This window comes from Lepus europaeus, chromosome 2, assembly GCF_033115175.1.
Source record: "Lepus europaeus isolate LE1 chromosome 2, mLepTim1.pri, whole genome shotgun sequence".
Lineage (NCBI taxonomy): Eukaryota > Metazoa > Chordata > Mammalia > Lagomorpha > Leporidae > Lepus > Lepus europaeus.
In genome coordinates, this window is record NC_084828.1 from 10,401,549 (window position 1) to 10,415,904 (window position 14,356).

At 50.5% G+C, this 14,356-nt stretch overlaps 1 protein-coding gene across 1 annotated transcript in view; it reads right to left on the minus strand.

The window, feature by feature from the left end:
- Window positions 1–1,533: 1,533 nt before the first annotated feature.
- The window catches only part of CLIC6 (chloride intracellular channel 6), a 45,214-nt gene continuing 32,391 nt past the window's right edge, over window positions 1,534–14,356 (minus strand). Inside the window, exons 3-7 of the mRNA XM_062175346.1 lie at window positions 12,492–12,601; window positions 11,834–11,959; window positions 11,118–11,224; window positions 10,416–10,597; window positions 1,534–3,459 (exon numbers count right to left, since the gene is read on the minus strand). Of these exons, the coding sequence (XP_062031330.1) occupies window positions 3,298–3,459; window positions 10,416–10,597; window positions 11,118–11,224; window positions 11,834–11,959; window positions 12,492–12,601 (687 nt within the window). The 3' untranslated portion in view covers window positions 1,534–3,297. The remainder of the gene's footprint in view (window positions 3,460–10,415; window positions 10,598–11,117; window positions 11,225–11,833; window positions 11,960–12,491; window positions 12,602–14,356) is intronic.

Genomic DNA, 14,356 nt, shown 5'->3' on the forward strand with positions numbered 1-14,356 from the left:
TACATGTGAATGTGTCTGTGCCAATGTGCACGTGTGTGGCAGTGTTGTGTATATGCATGTTTGTGTGAGTGTGCGTGTGTGTGAATGTGTCTGTGTCAATGTGCACCTTTAGCTGTGTGTTTATGGCAGTGTTGTGTTATGTACATGTATACATGAGTGTGAATGCGTATCTGCATAAATGTGCATGTGTGTGGCGGTGTTGTGCATATGCATGTCGATGTGCACGTGTGTGAATGTGTGTGTGTGTTTGTGGCAGTGTCGTACCTGTGTGCGTGTGTGTGTGTGTGTGTGTGTGGTGTCTGTCTCGGGACTTCGGCGAGTATTCAACTCCTGGAGATAAGCCTGTAGCCCAGAAGCTCCCTGTGGAGGCTCTGGTCCCCTTCCTGCACCAGGTCCCATCCTTGCACCGGCACTGCTGGGCAGGCTCCAGAAAGGAAGACGTTGCGACCCTCACCTGTCCTCGCCCAGCTTGCGTTTGGAGATCCTGCGTGCGAGAGTGAAGTCTTTGGTTTCTGTTTTCCTTTTTCTAATTGTCAGGCCTCAGGCAGCCAGAATCCAGGGAGTGCTGGGGCAAAGACAAAAAGCCTTAGCTCCATCTGACCTCTCAGGTTCCTACGTACAGCCCCACCCTGCGCGCACTGCTGGGCACACCACCCTCTGAGGAGTCCAGCCATGGGCCTGAGCTCTGCCCCCAGAGTGCAGCCCAGCCTCCCGGCTCGCACCCTGATCTCGCAGGACCTTGAGAACGAGCCCAGCTTTAGCTCAGACCCCCAACCCCTCCCTGCACCCCGCGCCTTTGTCGCTGGTCTGTAAGGGGAGGGGCGCTCTCTGGCCCGCGTTCACCGGGGAGCCAGCGCCTCCAGGCTTCACTCTTCCGCATACACCTGCTCTGGCTTTGGTCTCTGGCTTCACGCTGTCTCTTCCCTTTGACAAAAGGGAGGGACCCTCTCTTCGCAGCCTCGCTCACTCACGCCCCATTTGCCCCTCTGCATTTTGTACGGCGGGTTTTGAAGAACAAGGACTTTTTGTTCCTAAAACCTCCGCTCTCCCACAGACAGAGGCTTGTCCAGGGCTACAAAGGGGGGCGGGGGCGGGGTCAGAAGTCCAGCTGGGAAAGGACAAGGCCCGAGGTGGAGCTGCGGTGGGGGAGGTACCGAGCACAGGGGCGGGGCTGAAGCGAGCTGGGGGCGTGTCGGGGGCGTGGCCAGGCGGGGGCGGGGCCTGGCTAGAGGCAGGCTTGCGATGGGTGGGGCAGAGGCTGGGAAAGAGGACCCAGGACCCCAGTGCTCAAATCACAGCGCCTGCATGGTCGCAGGGACAAGGAGAGGTCACCTTATCCCCAGGGCGCCTCCCTCTTTCCAGGCCTCTCCAAGGCCCCGTGGAAACTTCCTTGTGGTGCACAACTCAATTACCTTCAAATACTGATTATCTCTGATTCACAGGAGCGTCATCAGAACGGAAGCCACGGCTGTTCATTTCTTTAATTGGAGAACGTAAAGTAAAATAAACAAACGCAAAAGGCAGTTGGTCCCACTTACACGCTTTATAATCTGTTTAATTTTCAAGCCACTTAGATTTTATGCAGATCATTTTAACATCTAAAAAATTACCACGTTATCCACACTAGGAACCTCTCTGCTAGTTGACTAATTGACCAAACATAAAGTAACAGCATAAAACTAGATTTAAAAATAACAGGCTAGACCGGAATGATGTGACCAGGCTAGACCAGAACTCCAAAAAGGTATGGTTGATCAAGAAAGCAGCCGGCAGGGATGAGAGTGTGGCACCGGGAGCAGGGAAAGGAAGTGGTCTCCTGTTACGGTCTCGTGTTCTTCACTTTTTTCACCAAATCCCAGGACAGTTTCTCTGGATGCACTCCACCATCTTTCACGTGGCTCGCCTGTACACAGAAGGCAAGGACTAGAAAAATGAGCCTTTTCCATCTGCTACCACCACAGCCGGTGCCACGGGGCCTCCTGCTGGACGTGGGTGACATCAAAGGGATGACGTCTAAGAGGCCACGAGGGTCTGATGGTGGCCCCAGCCCCCCCCCCCCGTGCTGTCCTCCATGCTGGGGGTGGGGCCCAGCAGCACAGCCCCCAGGTGGGGCTGGGGGATGGTGGGGAGGGGAAGTCATAGAGAAAGCGACACTCTTCTGAGTCAAGACCTTTCACTTCCTCCCTGCCTGGACTGTTTGCCAGAACTGCCCATGGACTTCCTCTCCCTGGGTTTGCCCTAACACTAACCGGGATCACACAAGGCAGAGCGGCCACAGCCCAGACCAGCCCCTCCCTGGGCCCCGAGGGCGGCCAGCGGAAGGCAGCAGGGAGTGCATGCTTCACTTTCCACACGCAGGGCAGGAAGCATCTCTGAGTTGCAGCTGACGGAAGAGTTCTCCTATAGGCACCGTCTTCAGGGGGGTGGGAGCAGCAGCAGCAGGACTGGAAACGATGCTGGGGCCAAAGACACAGACGAGCACTCTCCCCCACGCCTGGCAGCAGTGTCCTGGTGTCCCGGAGCTGTCACAGGGCAGCACGAGGGCCACGTGTGGCTGGTCCGTGTGCCTGTCCACTCCACAGTTCCCTGCCTCTTGGAAAGCTGATTGAGGCATCCTCTCCAGCTTAGCGGTGCCAGGCCTGTCCGTGTTGGGCTCCCTGGGGAGGATGATCAAGGCGTGACCCAGGGGTCTCTGGCCAGCTCTTCATGACACATGTTCTACCACACGAATGCAATCCCGTGCGGTGTGATGGTGCGCGCCTGTATGTGCGTGGGACTGAGGACTTGGAAGAAGTTATCAATCACTAAGTGGAGTAAAATGTTGGGTGACTGTTAACTTCTTTTTTATCTTCTGATGCTGTTTCAAAACATGTGATGGTGTGCTTTTTAATTATATAAACAGTATTTCCTTTTGAAAAAAAATTACACTCATAATTTAGAAAAGAAGGCTATATGTGATTATAAAAACTATCAGATAGACCTATTTAAAAAAAAATAATCGAAGGCATCAAGCCCAAATATAATTTGCTTTGAAACGTAGACTGCAAAAAACATGTCCTAAGTATAAAACCAGTGAATGTCAAAGATATAACTTTGCACAAACTAGGTACTTGGTGTGTAGAACAACAAATACTGGTATGTTAAGATACTTGGTGAGCCGACAAATTACAAGGCCGTTGGTTCATGCGGCATTCCACAGAGCACATCACGAGCCTTGTTTTGCAAAGACTTTGCTGTGGGGTGGGATACACAGAACACATTGTTTTCGATGTCCAGCTCACTCAGCCGGAGTCAGCTTCACTTCATCCTTTTGGCAACATCTGAATAGGCGTGCTCGATCTCCTGGTCAGCCGGACACGTGTTGATGAACTCATCCCGGGCGTACGCATTCTGCAAGTATCTCCAGATGCCAGTCATTTCAGGAGGAAATTCAAAATCTCTGTATTTCTTGGCCACGATCTGGAAGTGAAGAGGAAGTGATCAGTAAAGGGGAATCCCACGAACGCAGGCAATGGAATCAGATCGTCGGTTCTTTGAGGCACGCGCCTTGTCCTCTCTGTCAACCCCAGCTGGCAGCCTACAGTCATCGGGGCCACCCCCAGTGGCACAGTGGCTTTGCAAAGGAGCATCTTGGAACTGGCCAAGGTGATAAAGACTCTGGACTCCACATGCTGCCCGCCGAGTTACCACGAATGGTGCCTGGGACCCCCCGGCAAGAATTTCCTCTGTACTCCGCTGTGTTTCCTGTGACTTTCTGTTCCTGTGGTTGCTAGCATGCTATTCAGTGCACAGACACACGATGACCCTGTCAAGGGCCCTCTCCCTTCCACCTGCTGAGCCTCACTTCCTGCGCTGATGCCAGGTTCCCATGTGCCTCTGCCCTGCAGAATTCCATCCTCCTGCCACTGGCAGAGTCACTGGGCTGTGAGCTTGCCCTGCGCAGGGGACAGCCTCACAAGCAACAGACACAGGACCCCGCCCTTAGAGAGAGAGCGGACCCCACGAAAGGGCCGTGGGAAGGGATATGCTGAGAAACAGTAGAGTGAGATGTCCCCCAGCCTGGTACAAGGGAGGGGACCTGTGGGCAAGGGTGGTCGTAATAGAGCCACACACTGAGTGCCTTAGGTCAACGGAGGTGTGTTCTCTCACAGTCCTAGAAGCTGCAAGTCCAAAATCAGGATGTCAGCAGAGATGGGCTCCCTAAGAAGGCCGTTGGGAAACATGCGCTCTGAACTCTCTCTCTCTCTCTCTCTCTCTCTCTCTGTCTCTCTCTCTCTCTCTGCTTGCAGAAGACTGAGTCCAAGCCCCAGGTCCTCTCGCTGGATGCCTGTTGCTGCTCCCAGAACCCTCCTGTGGCTGGGACACTGGTCTTGCTGGAGCAGGTGCACCGAGTGCCAACACGGCTTGCTCTTCGCTGATTCCCTCTGCAAAGAGTCCCATTCTGAGAGGCAACATGTGGATCTGGAGTAGGGGTGGGAGACACGATTCAAACTACCCATGCCTAGTTCTTTTCATAGGATGTATTTTACAAGAACTTCTTGGAGACTCCCTTGCATGCCAGGGGTTCAAGCTCTTTTTCCAAAATAAACTTACCCTTTGATTCCAATTTCTGCAAACTCTCAGAAGTTCATTTGTGTATGCTGAATGTACTAGTTATTTTGTTTTCGGTCTTTATGGAGGTGTGTGTCTGTGTGTGTTTCCATTTCCGGTAACTTAGAAGGGTTAGGCTCTGTCTTAACTCTGCCTTCTATAATTTTAAATCGTAGGAATTCTCCAGCTCTTTTTTTTTTTTTTTTTTTTTACAGGCAGAGTGGATAGTGAGAGAGAGAAAGAGAGAAAGGTCTTCCTTTTTGCCGTTGGTTCACCCTCCAATGGCCGCTAAGGCTGGCGCATCTCGCTGATCCGAAGCCAGGAGCCAGGTGCTTCTCCTGGTCTCCCATGTGGGTACAGGGCCCAAGCACTTGGGCCATCCTCCACTGCCTTCCCGGGCCACAGCAGAGAGCTGGCCTGGAAGAGGGGCAACCGAGATAGAATCTGGTGCCCCAACCGGGACTAGAACCTGGTGTGCCGGCGCCGCAAGGCGGAGGATTAGCCTGTTAAGCCATGGCGCCGGCCTCCAGCTCTTGACTTATAACTTCCATGCTCCTGTCCTGGTGGTGACAACAAGGACATGTGCGCACCTCCACATCTTTCCATTTCTTCTCCCTCTTGCCCCTTCCAAAGGCTGTAACACAGCCAGGGTTACCTATTCTAGCTCTGTTCTCGCTCCATAATCCCTGTTGGTGTCTGGTCTCCAGACAAGTCTTGAGTTGAAACACACCTCTCCTTTTTACCACACACCTTCTCTGTTCCTAGATACCTAAATTGATGATCATTTTATTACTATATCATGTAGCAATTTTTTTAAGTCTCTGGATTGTGTATTGAACCCAGAAGTCAGATAAAGGTATAAAATCAGATCCCAAATCCTGACATTCCACTTTCTTCCCCTAAATTCTCTGTAGCTGTAGACCACTACTTTCTGATTTTCAGTATGGCTATGAAGACATGTGAGGCTGCTCTGAATGGCTCACTAAGAAGCCATTTATTTTTTATTGTTACTGTTCATGGGTTGTGAGCAGGATGGCAGCCAGGATGTCCCAAGGGGCCTTTCCACTCTCAAAGCTCAGCAGCACTTCTCAGCATGGCTCCATCATTAGGGGGTGGAGTGGGGTGGGGGAGGCAGCGCTGTCCCACGTGATCTTTCATTCACAATCCTTTTCCCTTCAAATCTTCCTTTGGCTCCTTTTCCCCGTTCCACCCAATTGCTCCTCCCAGTTGTGTATACCTTGGGTCTCAGTGTCACTTTTCTCTCTCTGGTTCTTCTCTGGCTGGTTTGGCACGCTTTTCTCAAGCCAAGCCTCCAAATCTCTGACCAATGTCCGCAATGCATTTTTCTGCTTCTAACAGAACTTTGATTTGTGCAATTATTTTATTCTGTTTACATATTTTCTTGTTCCCTACCATCCTTTGTGATAGTTTTGACATCATAGGTTGTGTCTTTGAATGTTTTCCTCAAAGCGTCCATGTTTTCTTCCATTTCTTAAGACTACAGAGAAGTCTGGAATAGCCTTAATTTCCTACAGCTGATCCTCCACACACGTATCTTTCTCATCTGCCTCTTTCCTTTCGTTGCTTTTTTCCTTTTATCTTTTTTTTCGCTCTTTGTCACTCATCTCTATCTACAGAGAGGCCCCACTTGGATTCCTTCTGGTTATTCCCATGTTTGAATGAGGCAGTTCTGCTGGGCCCACCAGTTGTTTACACGTACTGCCAAGAGCAACGAGATTTAGGTAAGGACGGAGGCAGACTGGCTGGCTATCGATGCTCAAGCACCTGCAACAGACACTGCTCTATTTTCTGCCCATGGGTGGGTTAGGGTTAGGGTTAGGGCTAGGGTTAGAGTAGTGTTAGGGTTAGAGTTAGGGTTAGGGTTAGGGTTAGGGGTTAGGGTTTGGGTTAGGGCAGGGTTAGGGTTAGGGTAGGGTTTGGTTAGGGTTAGAGTAGGGTTAGGGTTAGAGTTAGGGTTAGGGTTAGGGTTAGAGTAGGGTTAGGGTTAGAGTTATGGTTAGGGTTAGGGTTTGGGTTAGGTGTTAGGGTTGGGGTTAGGGCATGGTTTGGTTTAGGGTATGGTTAGGGTTATGGTAGGGTTAGGGTTAGGGTAGGGTTAGGGTAGGGGTTAGGGTTGGGGTTCGGGTGAGGGTAGGGTAGGTTTTGGGTTAGGGTTTAGGGTTTGGGATAGGGTTAGGGTTAGGGTCGGGGTTAGGGTTAGGTTTAGGGGTTAGGTTCGGGGTTAGGGTTATGGTTAGGGTTAGTGTAAGGTTAGGGTAGGGTTGGGTTTGGGGTTAAGTTCTGGTTCAGGGTTAGGGTAGGGTTAGGGTTAAGGTAGGGGTTAGTGTTTGGGTTAGGGTCAGGTTTAGGATTAGGATTAGGGGTTAGGGTTCTGGTTAGGGTTAGGGTTAGGCTAAAATTTAGGATTGGGTTTCTACTTTGAGGCTCAGAGTTCAACAGCAGTCACCATGGCTAAAAGTGCAGCTTGGTCACTGATGGTCCCTTGTTTCTCTTCTTTGTTCAGCAGCCACAGCAGAATGCCAAGTCCCTTCTCCTCCTACTCCTTATCTCCTCCCAGTGGTTCCTTTGGATGAGTAGCTGGTCACAGACTAGTCAGACAGCACCCCTGGGTGGCTCCTCATTCACTTCTACGTCCCTGGGGAGCTTAGCTCACAAGTGGCCTCTTCACTGCTTCGCTCATGCCCACTGCACGCCTTGCTCTCAAATGAAGATGAGTGGGATGGGCACTCCAAGATTGTATCTTTGACTTTGTGAGGCCTCGGAACTTCCTTAACGATATCGAGATGCACGCATCTGTGACCCTCTGTGACACCTCACACTGTGTGGCGAGTCCTACTCTTCATGTTGGAGGTTTCTCATTTATCTCTCTATAGGTGTTTGAATGATCAAGCCACTACTCTTATTTTTTTTTTCAACTGTTTTCTTCTGGGTTTCAGGAAAGGGAATAAATGATAAGCCCTTCATGCCCATCTTTTATAGTAATTCCCTTAGAGTGAGTCTCATCATCTATCAGAAGCACTCCAGCCCTGAAGACCATGAAGCTGTCTGGCATTCTGAGTGCTAAATGGCTTTCAAGACTCTGCTGCTAGGTCTTCCATCAGGGCCATGGGCTGCTTTACCCCGCTCTGAAGCTTACCCCTTCCACTGAGATAGAAAATCGTTTCTTAAACAGGAACTAAGCAAGTGAAAACCGACATTGTATGGCTGGGATTTTTCTTCTGCTCCTCCTCAGCCCCTGTGTCCTTCTGTGATGGTACACAACTCATTGCAAAGACCAAAGAGCAGTCATAGAGAGGGACTAAGCCAAAACACAACTGCATAGATTTCCTCGTGGAAAATGGCTCTCGAACCTAGTAGGGTTCCAGGACCAAGGTGTTTTCATTAAGCTTTGGATGGGACACACTGCTAAAGCACTGAAAAACACTCCCTAGGCAGGGGGATCAGCATCTTCTGGAAGGCTTGCATTTCAGGTTGTAGCCTCAAGCCCGAGGTGAAAGAGAAAGGGAAGAATTGGGGGCCGGCGCTGTGGCGTAGCGGGTAAAGCTGCCGCCTGCAGTGCCAGCATCCCATACGGGCGCCGGTTCTAGTTCCAACTGCTCCTCTTCTGATCCATCTCTCTGCTGTGGTCTGGGAGAGCAGCAGAAGATGGCCCAAGTCCTTGGGCCCCTGCACCCTGCATGGGAGACCTGGAAGAAGATCCAGGTTCCTGGCTTCAGATTGGCTCAGCTCCAGTTGTTGCAGCCAATTGGGGAGTGAACCAGCAGATGGGAGACCTCTCTCTCTCTCTCTCTCTCTCTCTCTCTGCCTCCCTGTAATTCTGCCTTTCAAATAAATGATAATAAAAAAGAGAGAGAGAAAGGGAAGAAGCCAAATGTGGTGAGGATTGGAGTTGGGGGAAGAAACAGCAACACCAGAAGCAAAGATAAGAGAATACCATAGAGTAGGCAGAGGCGGCACTGGCACTACAGGGGGTCTGAGCCCACTGTGTAATTTCTAGATGACCATCAAATGCATCATCAGGACACATGGACCTTGACTCCTGCTTCCCTGGGTCTCTCCCATCTGGACCAAAGAACTCGCACTGGAGCTCGTGGGAACTTAACATCCAACATGCTCCAGAGCAGGCCATGGGCTTCTTCCTGAGGTATCTGGGGCTACTTAGGTCAGAGCAACAGGGACAATGATAATAACAACATTTATAAGTGACAGAGAGGCTGAAAGTACTGCTGAGAGGAGTCCAAGTCTGGAGTCAGCTGCCCTGGAATCCCCAGGGTCACCCCAGGAGTTTTGATTTAATAGGCCAGGGTATGGGTTGGGGAACTCACATCTCCAGGGAGCTCTCCAAACAATCTTTCTGTCTACTAACATTGGAGCACAACAGGTCTAGAAAGTCTTTACCCCTAATGGCATATGGCCTGTGATTCACACCGTGTTCAATGCTCTGGGAAGGCCCCAGTCCAGGGGCTGTCAGCTGCTCCCTGGTGATCAAGGGTCGATGTTAAGACAGGGTGACAGGGAACTCTTCTGTCCCCTCTAGAAAGGATTCTGCTGATCCCTACCATCACCATGACTGGCCGAGCTCACAGATAACACGCACCATCTCCAAGCCTCAAGCATTCAACACCAGGTAGAATCTGGGAATGTCCTCAGGTTGCTTACATATCACTTTTCTCTAGTTCAGGACTCAGGCTGGAAAAGGGAAGCAGTGAGGGCCCACGTTCCCATCTCAAGCCCAACATTCTTGGGACTCGGCTGCTGCTTTGACTTACAGACGGCCTGATGGTGCCCCTAAAGGTTCAAGTGCTAGAAGCTTGGTCCCAGCAGTGTTGCGAGAAGCCGGAACCTTTACGAAATGGGGCCGGATGTGAGGTGTTTGAGTCATTTGTGTGCCGTGCCACCTGTGGGAGGGCCTGGTGTAGTTCCCATGGGACCCCAGTTAGCTCCTGCAAGAACACGTTGGATAAACCCAGATAAAGCCTGGTGCCCAAATCTCTCTGGCTTCCTGTCTCAATATGTGATCTCTTCCACACATTCCCATGATGCTCTCTGGCTTCCTGCCTCACCATATGATCTCTTCCTCACATACTCCCATGATGCTCTCTAGCTCTCCTTTTGCCATGTGGTCTCCCACACACATTCCCATGAATCTCTCTGGCTTCCTGTCTCAATATGTGATCTCTTCCACACATTCCCATGATGCTCTCTGGCTTCCTGCCTCACCATATGATCTCTTCCTCACATACTCCCATGATGCTCTCTAGCTCTCCTTTTGCCATGTGGTCTCCCACACACATTCCCATGAATCTCTCTGGCTTCCTGTCTCAATATGTGATCTCTTCCACACATTCCCATGATGCTCTCTGGCTTCCTGTCTCACCACATGATATCTTCCTCACACACTCCCAGGAGTCCCTCTAGCTCTCCTTTTGCCACATGGTCTCCCACACACATTCCCATGAATCTCTCTGGCTTCCTATCTTGCCACGTGATCCATTCCACACGTCCTCCAGCCATCACAATGCCATCATCAAGGGTAGAACAGATGGGGTTTCCTGATCTTGGACTTTTCATCTGTAAAACCATGAGCTAAAGAAACCTCTCTTATTTTCATAGTTCCCAGCCTCATGTATGTTGTTATAGCAACAGCAACAGACCAGGCCAACTGCCACGAAAAGAAACAAGCTCGAATTTTTAGTTCAAGAGCCGTAATTTTAGATTGCTGTAGCATCTGGCTTGCACACAGGTCAGAATTAAACAAAGCTTCCTTCACGTATTCAGCCCTTGCGTGAGGAGGAAAGACAAACCTTTATAATGTGGAGCTTGGGTAAGAGGTTGCAGTCAGCCAGTGTGAGGTCATCGCCGTCCAGGAACTTCCTTCCAGAAATGGCAACGTCCTCCGTGCTGTAGGCGTCTACTTCATCCGGCAGAGGGCTATTTAGGTAAGTATCCAGCTTCTTCAGGGCCTTCAACAGGCTCTTTTCATAAACTAACACAGAAAGGCAAGAAGTGACTCAGATCAGCCGTGCAGGTGAGACGTCTCTTTCTCCAGCTCCAGGACAGGAGCCTGAGTCCCTCCCTCCTGAGCCTCGGCCAGCCAGCAAGGGTGTGGGGAGGAAGGATGTGGACTGAGAAAACCCGAATAAAGGATCCACTCCTCCCTGGAAAATTACTGTGCTGTCCACCCAATGCTGCTACTTCTAGAACTCATCAATGGACTCAACAATATTTATGGAGAGTCTATGATGAGGTAGGCACTGGCAGAAGCATCACTGAACACGGCACAGCTGGGAACACATCCATGGTGAATATTTTTCCCTAAAAATATCATTTTCTGGGTTATTAACCTCTAGAAGCACCCAATCTTTTGAAACCCATGCACAGAATCAAAGGCGGAGGCACCCCCTCCGTGAGATGAGTCAGAGTCCCCTGGATCTAAGCAGCAGCCACACCAGAGGCCACATGGTGGACCGTGCGGTGGCAGAAAACAGGAAGCTGGAGGTACTCACTCTCATTGGCGTCCTTCTTGGTGTTTTTTATAAATGCTGAGAACTTGGCAAACACATCATTTCCTGCCGAGTTCGATTCAGGGTGTTGGGTCGCCAACTTAGGGTACCTTGGGATGTTCAAAATCGAGGTGTCATTGATAAGCGGTGTTTTTTGAGTTAGGATATACAGAGGGGACAAGGTGACGATTGAGGCTTCCCTTTGGATGTTTTTATACCCTTTTTTTATCTTCAAGTTTGGGAAGCAACACTTTCTTGGAGAAGGGCTTTGGACCAAGAATTTCTGGCCTAACAGTGACCAGTCCTGGGACACGGAGGTCCTCTTGGGCTCACTGGTCTTAGGTTCCTCCCTGCTCAAATGAAAGCATTGGACTGGAAGGTTCCATCCTTTTCCACAATGCCTTCTCCATAACACTCCATGATGCTTCACCCTAACAAGCACCCCATATCTTCCAGAAATGGCTAACCCCCCACCATTGTCCCAGCTCCTCCTACCCTAATTGCCAAACTGCAGGTTCACAGCAGCAAAGGGCAGTCCATCCTGACTCAAAGTTTCCCACATGGCCCTGTGTTTCCTGTGGCACACCCCAGGTAAGCCTAAGGGAGGAGGTACCTTAGCCCATAAAAAACTAAGCACCCGCAGCCAAGAGCTTTAGAATGAGTTGGTCAAGGGGACAAAAATGACAAGCGAATTGACAGCCCTGGTTCGTGAGGCCCACCTCGGGGGAGCTAATTTCTCCTCTAAAAACTCCTCGATCTTGTTCACATCTGTCTTGACGTCACCATCAAAAGTCATAAAGGGAGGGTTTGTTCCGGGAGCCAGGTTCTGCAGGTCTGCGGGTTTCCTGGGAGAGGGGAAACAGCAGTGTTTGCGTGTGGCCGTGAGCGCTTGCCTTCAGGACCAAGACTTAGCGGTGCCCTCCCCACTCAGAATTTCCAAGTAGATGGTGGTTTACAAGAGGTGTTACTGGTGCTGAGAGCAAAGGAACGCATTAACACAGGATGGACTAATTTCCCTCTCTGCGGCCCCTTGTCTGGGTACAGAGGTGGCAAAGTGAACTCTCCCCAGTGTGATCGGTCAGGACTGGTGCCCAAATGGGCTTCTGACAGGTGCACCCCTGCCCCGAAGCCGGGAGAGCGGGTTGCTATGGCGTTCTCAACTCCTACTCCTCCGGGATTGCAGCCTAGGCAATCTCATCTAAGTACTCCCCTTGGCCCACACGACAACTTCAATTCAGTCTCCTAAATGAGGCCAGACATGCCCACAATACTACCCGTAGGTCCTGGCCTGTGTGTATGTGTTTATGTGTGTGTGTGTGTGTGTGTCGGGGGAGCCATTAAAACAGTTATTTCAATAACGCAGAAGCCTCGTCTTACCTTTTCAGGTCCACTGTTGTCACATTAAATATAACACCCTTTAGCCAGAGGATCATAAAGAGACGCTGAGAAAACGGGCAATTTCCAATACTCTCGCCATCGTAGCCAGCCTACGAGTGGAAAAAGAGATCCTTATCTGAGATTCATAATTATAAATGCTAGAGCCCACAACACACACACACCCTCATTATAAATTGTTATGAATTGTTACACTACTCTAAGTATTCTTCTGAGACCATTGAAGTAGCCTCTGCCAAATTTGAGGAGGGTGTGGGGGAGCAGAAACACTCATACACACACACACACACACTCCTATACACGTGCACTCACACACAGATACACTCACACACAGATACACTCACACACAGATATACCCGTACACGCACACACACACACTCCTATACACATGCACTCACACACATACACACTCACACACAGATACACACATACACATAATCACACATATACACTCATGCACACACACATATACACAATCACACATACCTACACAATCCCACACATGTACTCACACATTCATACACGCACACACACACTCCTATACACGTGCACTCACACACATATACACTCATGCACACACGCATATACACACTCACACATATCTACACAATCCCACACATGTACTCACACATTCATACATGCACTCACACAAATGTACTCTCACACCCATGCACACTCTCACACATACATGTATGCACTCACACACACACACAGTCATACACATGATGCACAGACAGGGCATTTTCTCTCCTCCTGCACCAATTCACCGCTCCCCTCTGAGTGGTTCAGAGAATAGCAGGTGGGATCTCCCCTCATGACCAAAGGCAAAAATAAAAGAAGTGTTCTGCCCCTCCCTCCATCTCTCACTCCCCTCCAGCAGGGGAGCTGCCCTCCCATTCAGGCGGATCTCACTCGAAAGCAGAGCAGCCCACCCTCTCACCAAGACCCCGCCTCCACCAGCCTCTGCTACGCCCATCTACGGGATGACCGTTTGAACGCTAAGACCTGGACATTCCAAAACTTGCATTACCACCTTTCTGATTCACAGAGGTGGCAGAGGGATGGGATGTGGAGCACTTTACCCAGGAGCTAGATTTTACACAGTGGGCATCGAAGTGGCAGGAGGTGAGACAGTCCTTCCCAATGCCCCAGAGCAGGTCACATCCACACACACCCCAAACACAGACATGGAGGCCAACTGAGCATCTGTGCTCTTTCCCATGGGCTCCCGGAAGAGAGGAAAAGCAGGAGGTGGGGCAACGGAGGGGGACATGTGTTGGGTTTCACAGCTCCCACGAAACTGAGCGATGGATAGGAAGCCGCCAAAGGAAGTTCTGAAACCTTCTGCCTCTGCCCATCATTCCCCTCGTTCCACAAATCTCCAGCAAGGCTGTGGGAGCCATCAATCCTGCCCCAAACTGCCGGCAGGCAGCGTGAACATGCATACCCCGGGGTGAATCGCCAGCTTCACCATCACCTACTCAGGTCATGGGTTAATCATAACAAGTTAGTGGCGAATAGGCCACGGACAGACGTTCCTACAAATTATGAGGATAAATGACAGGCAAGACTTGGTCAGCCTCTCCATGAAACAGACCAAAAAGCTCAGGAAAGAATCCTAGCATCATTAGCCACAGGGCAATGCAAATCAAAACCACAAGGAGACGCCACCATGCACCCACCAAAATGGCTAAAAGGAAAAGTCTGGATGACACCACGTGCGGGCAAGAACGCAGAGCAACTCATGTCCCTACTCACTGTCCCCGAGGATGAACCTGTACAACGACGCGGGAAAACTGGCAGTTCTCGACCAAAGCGGAAAACACACATCACCCTCGGACATGGCA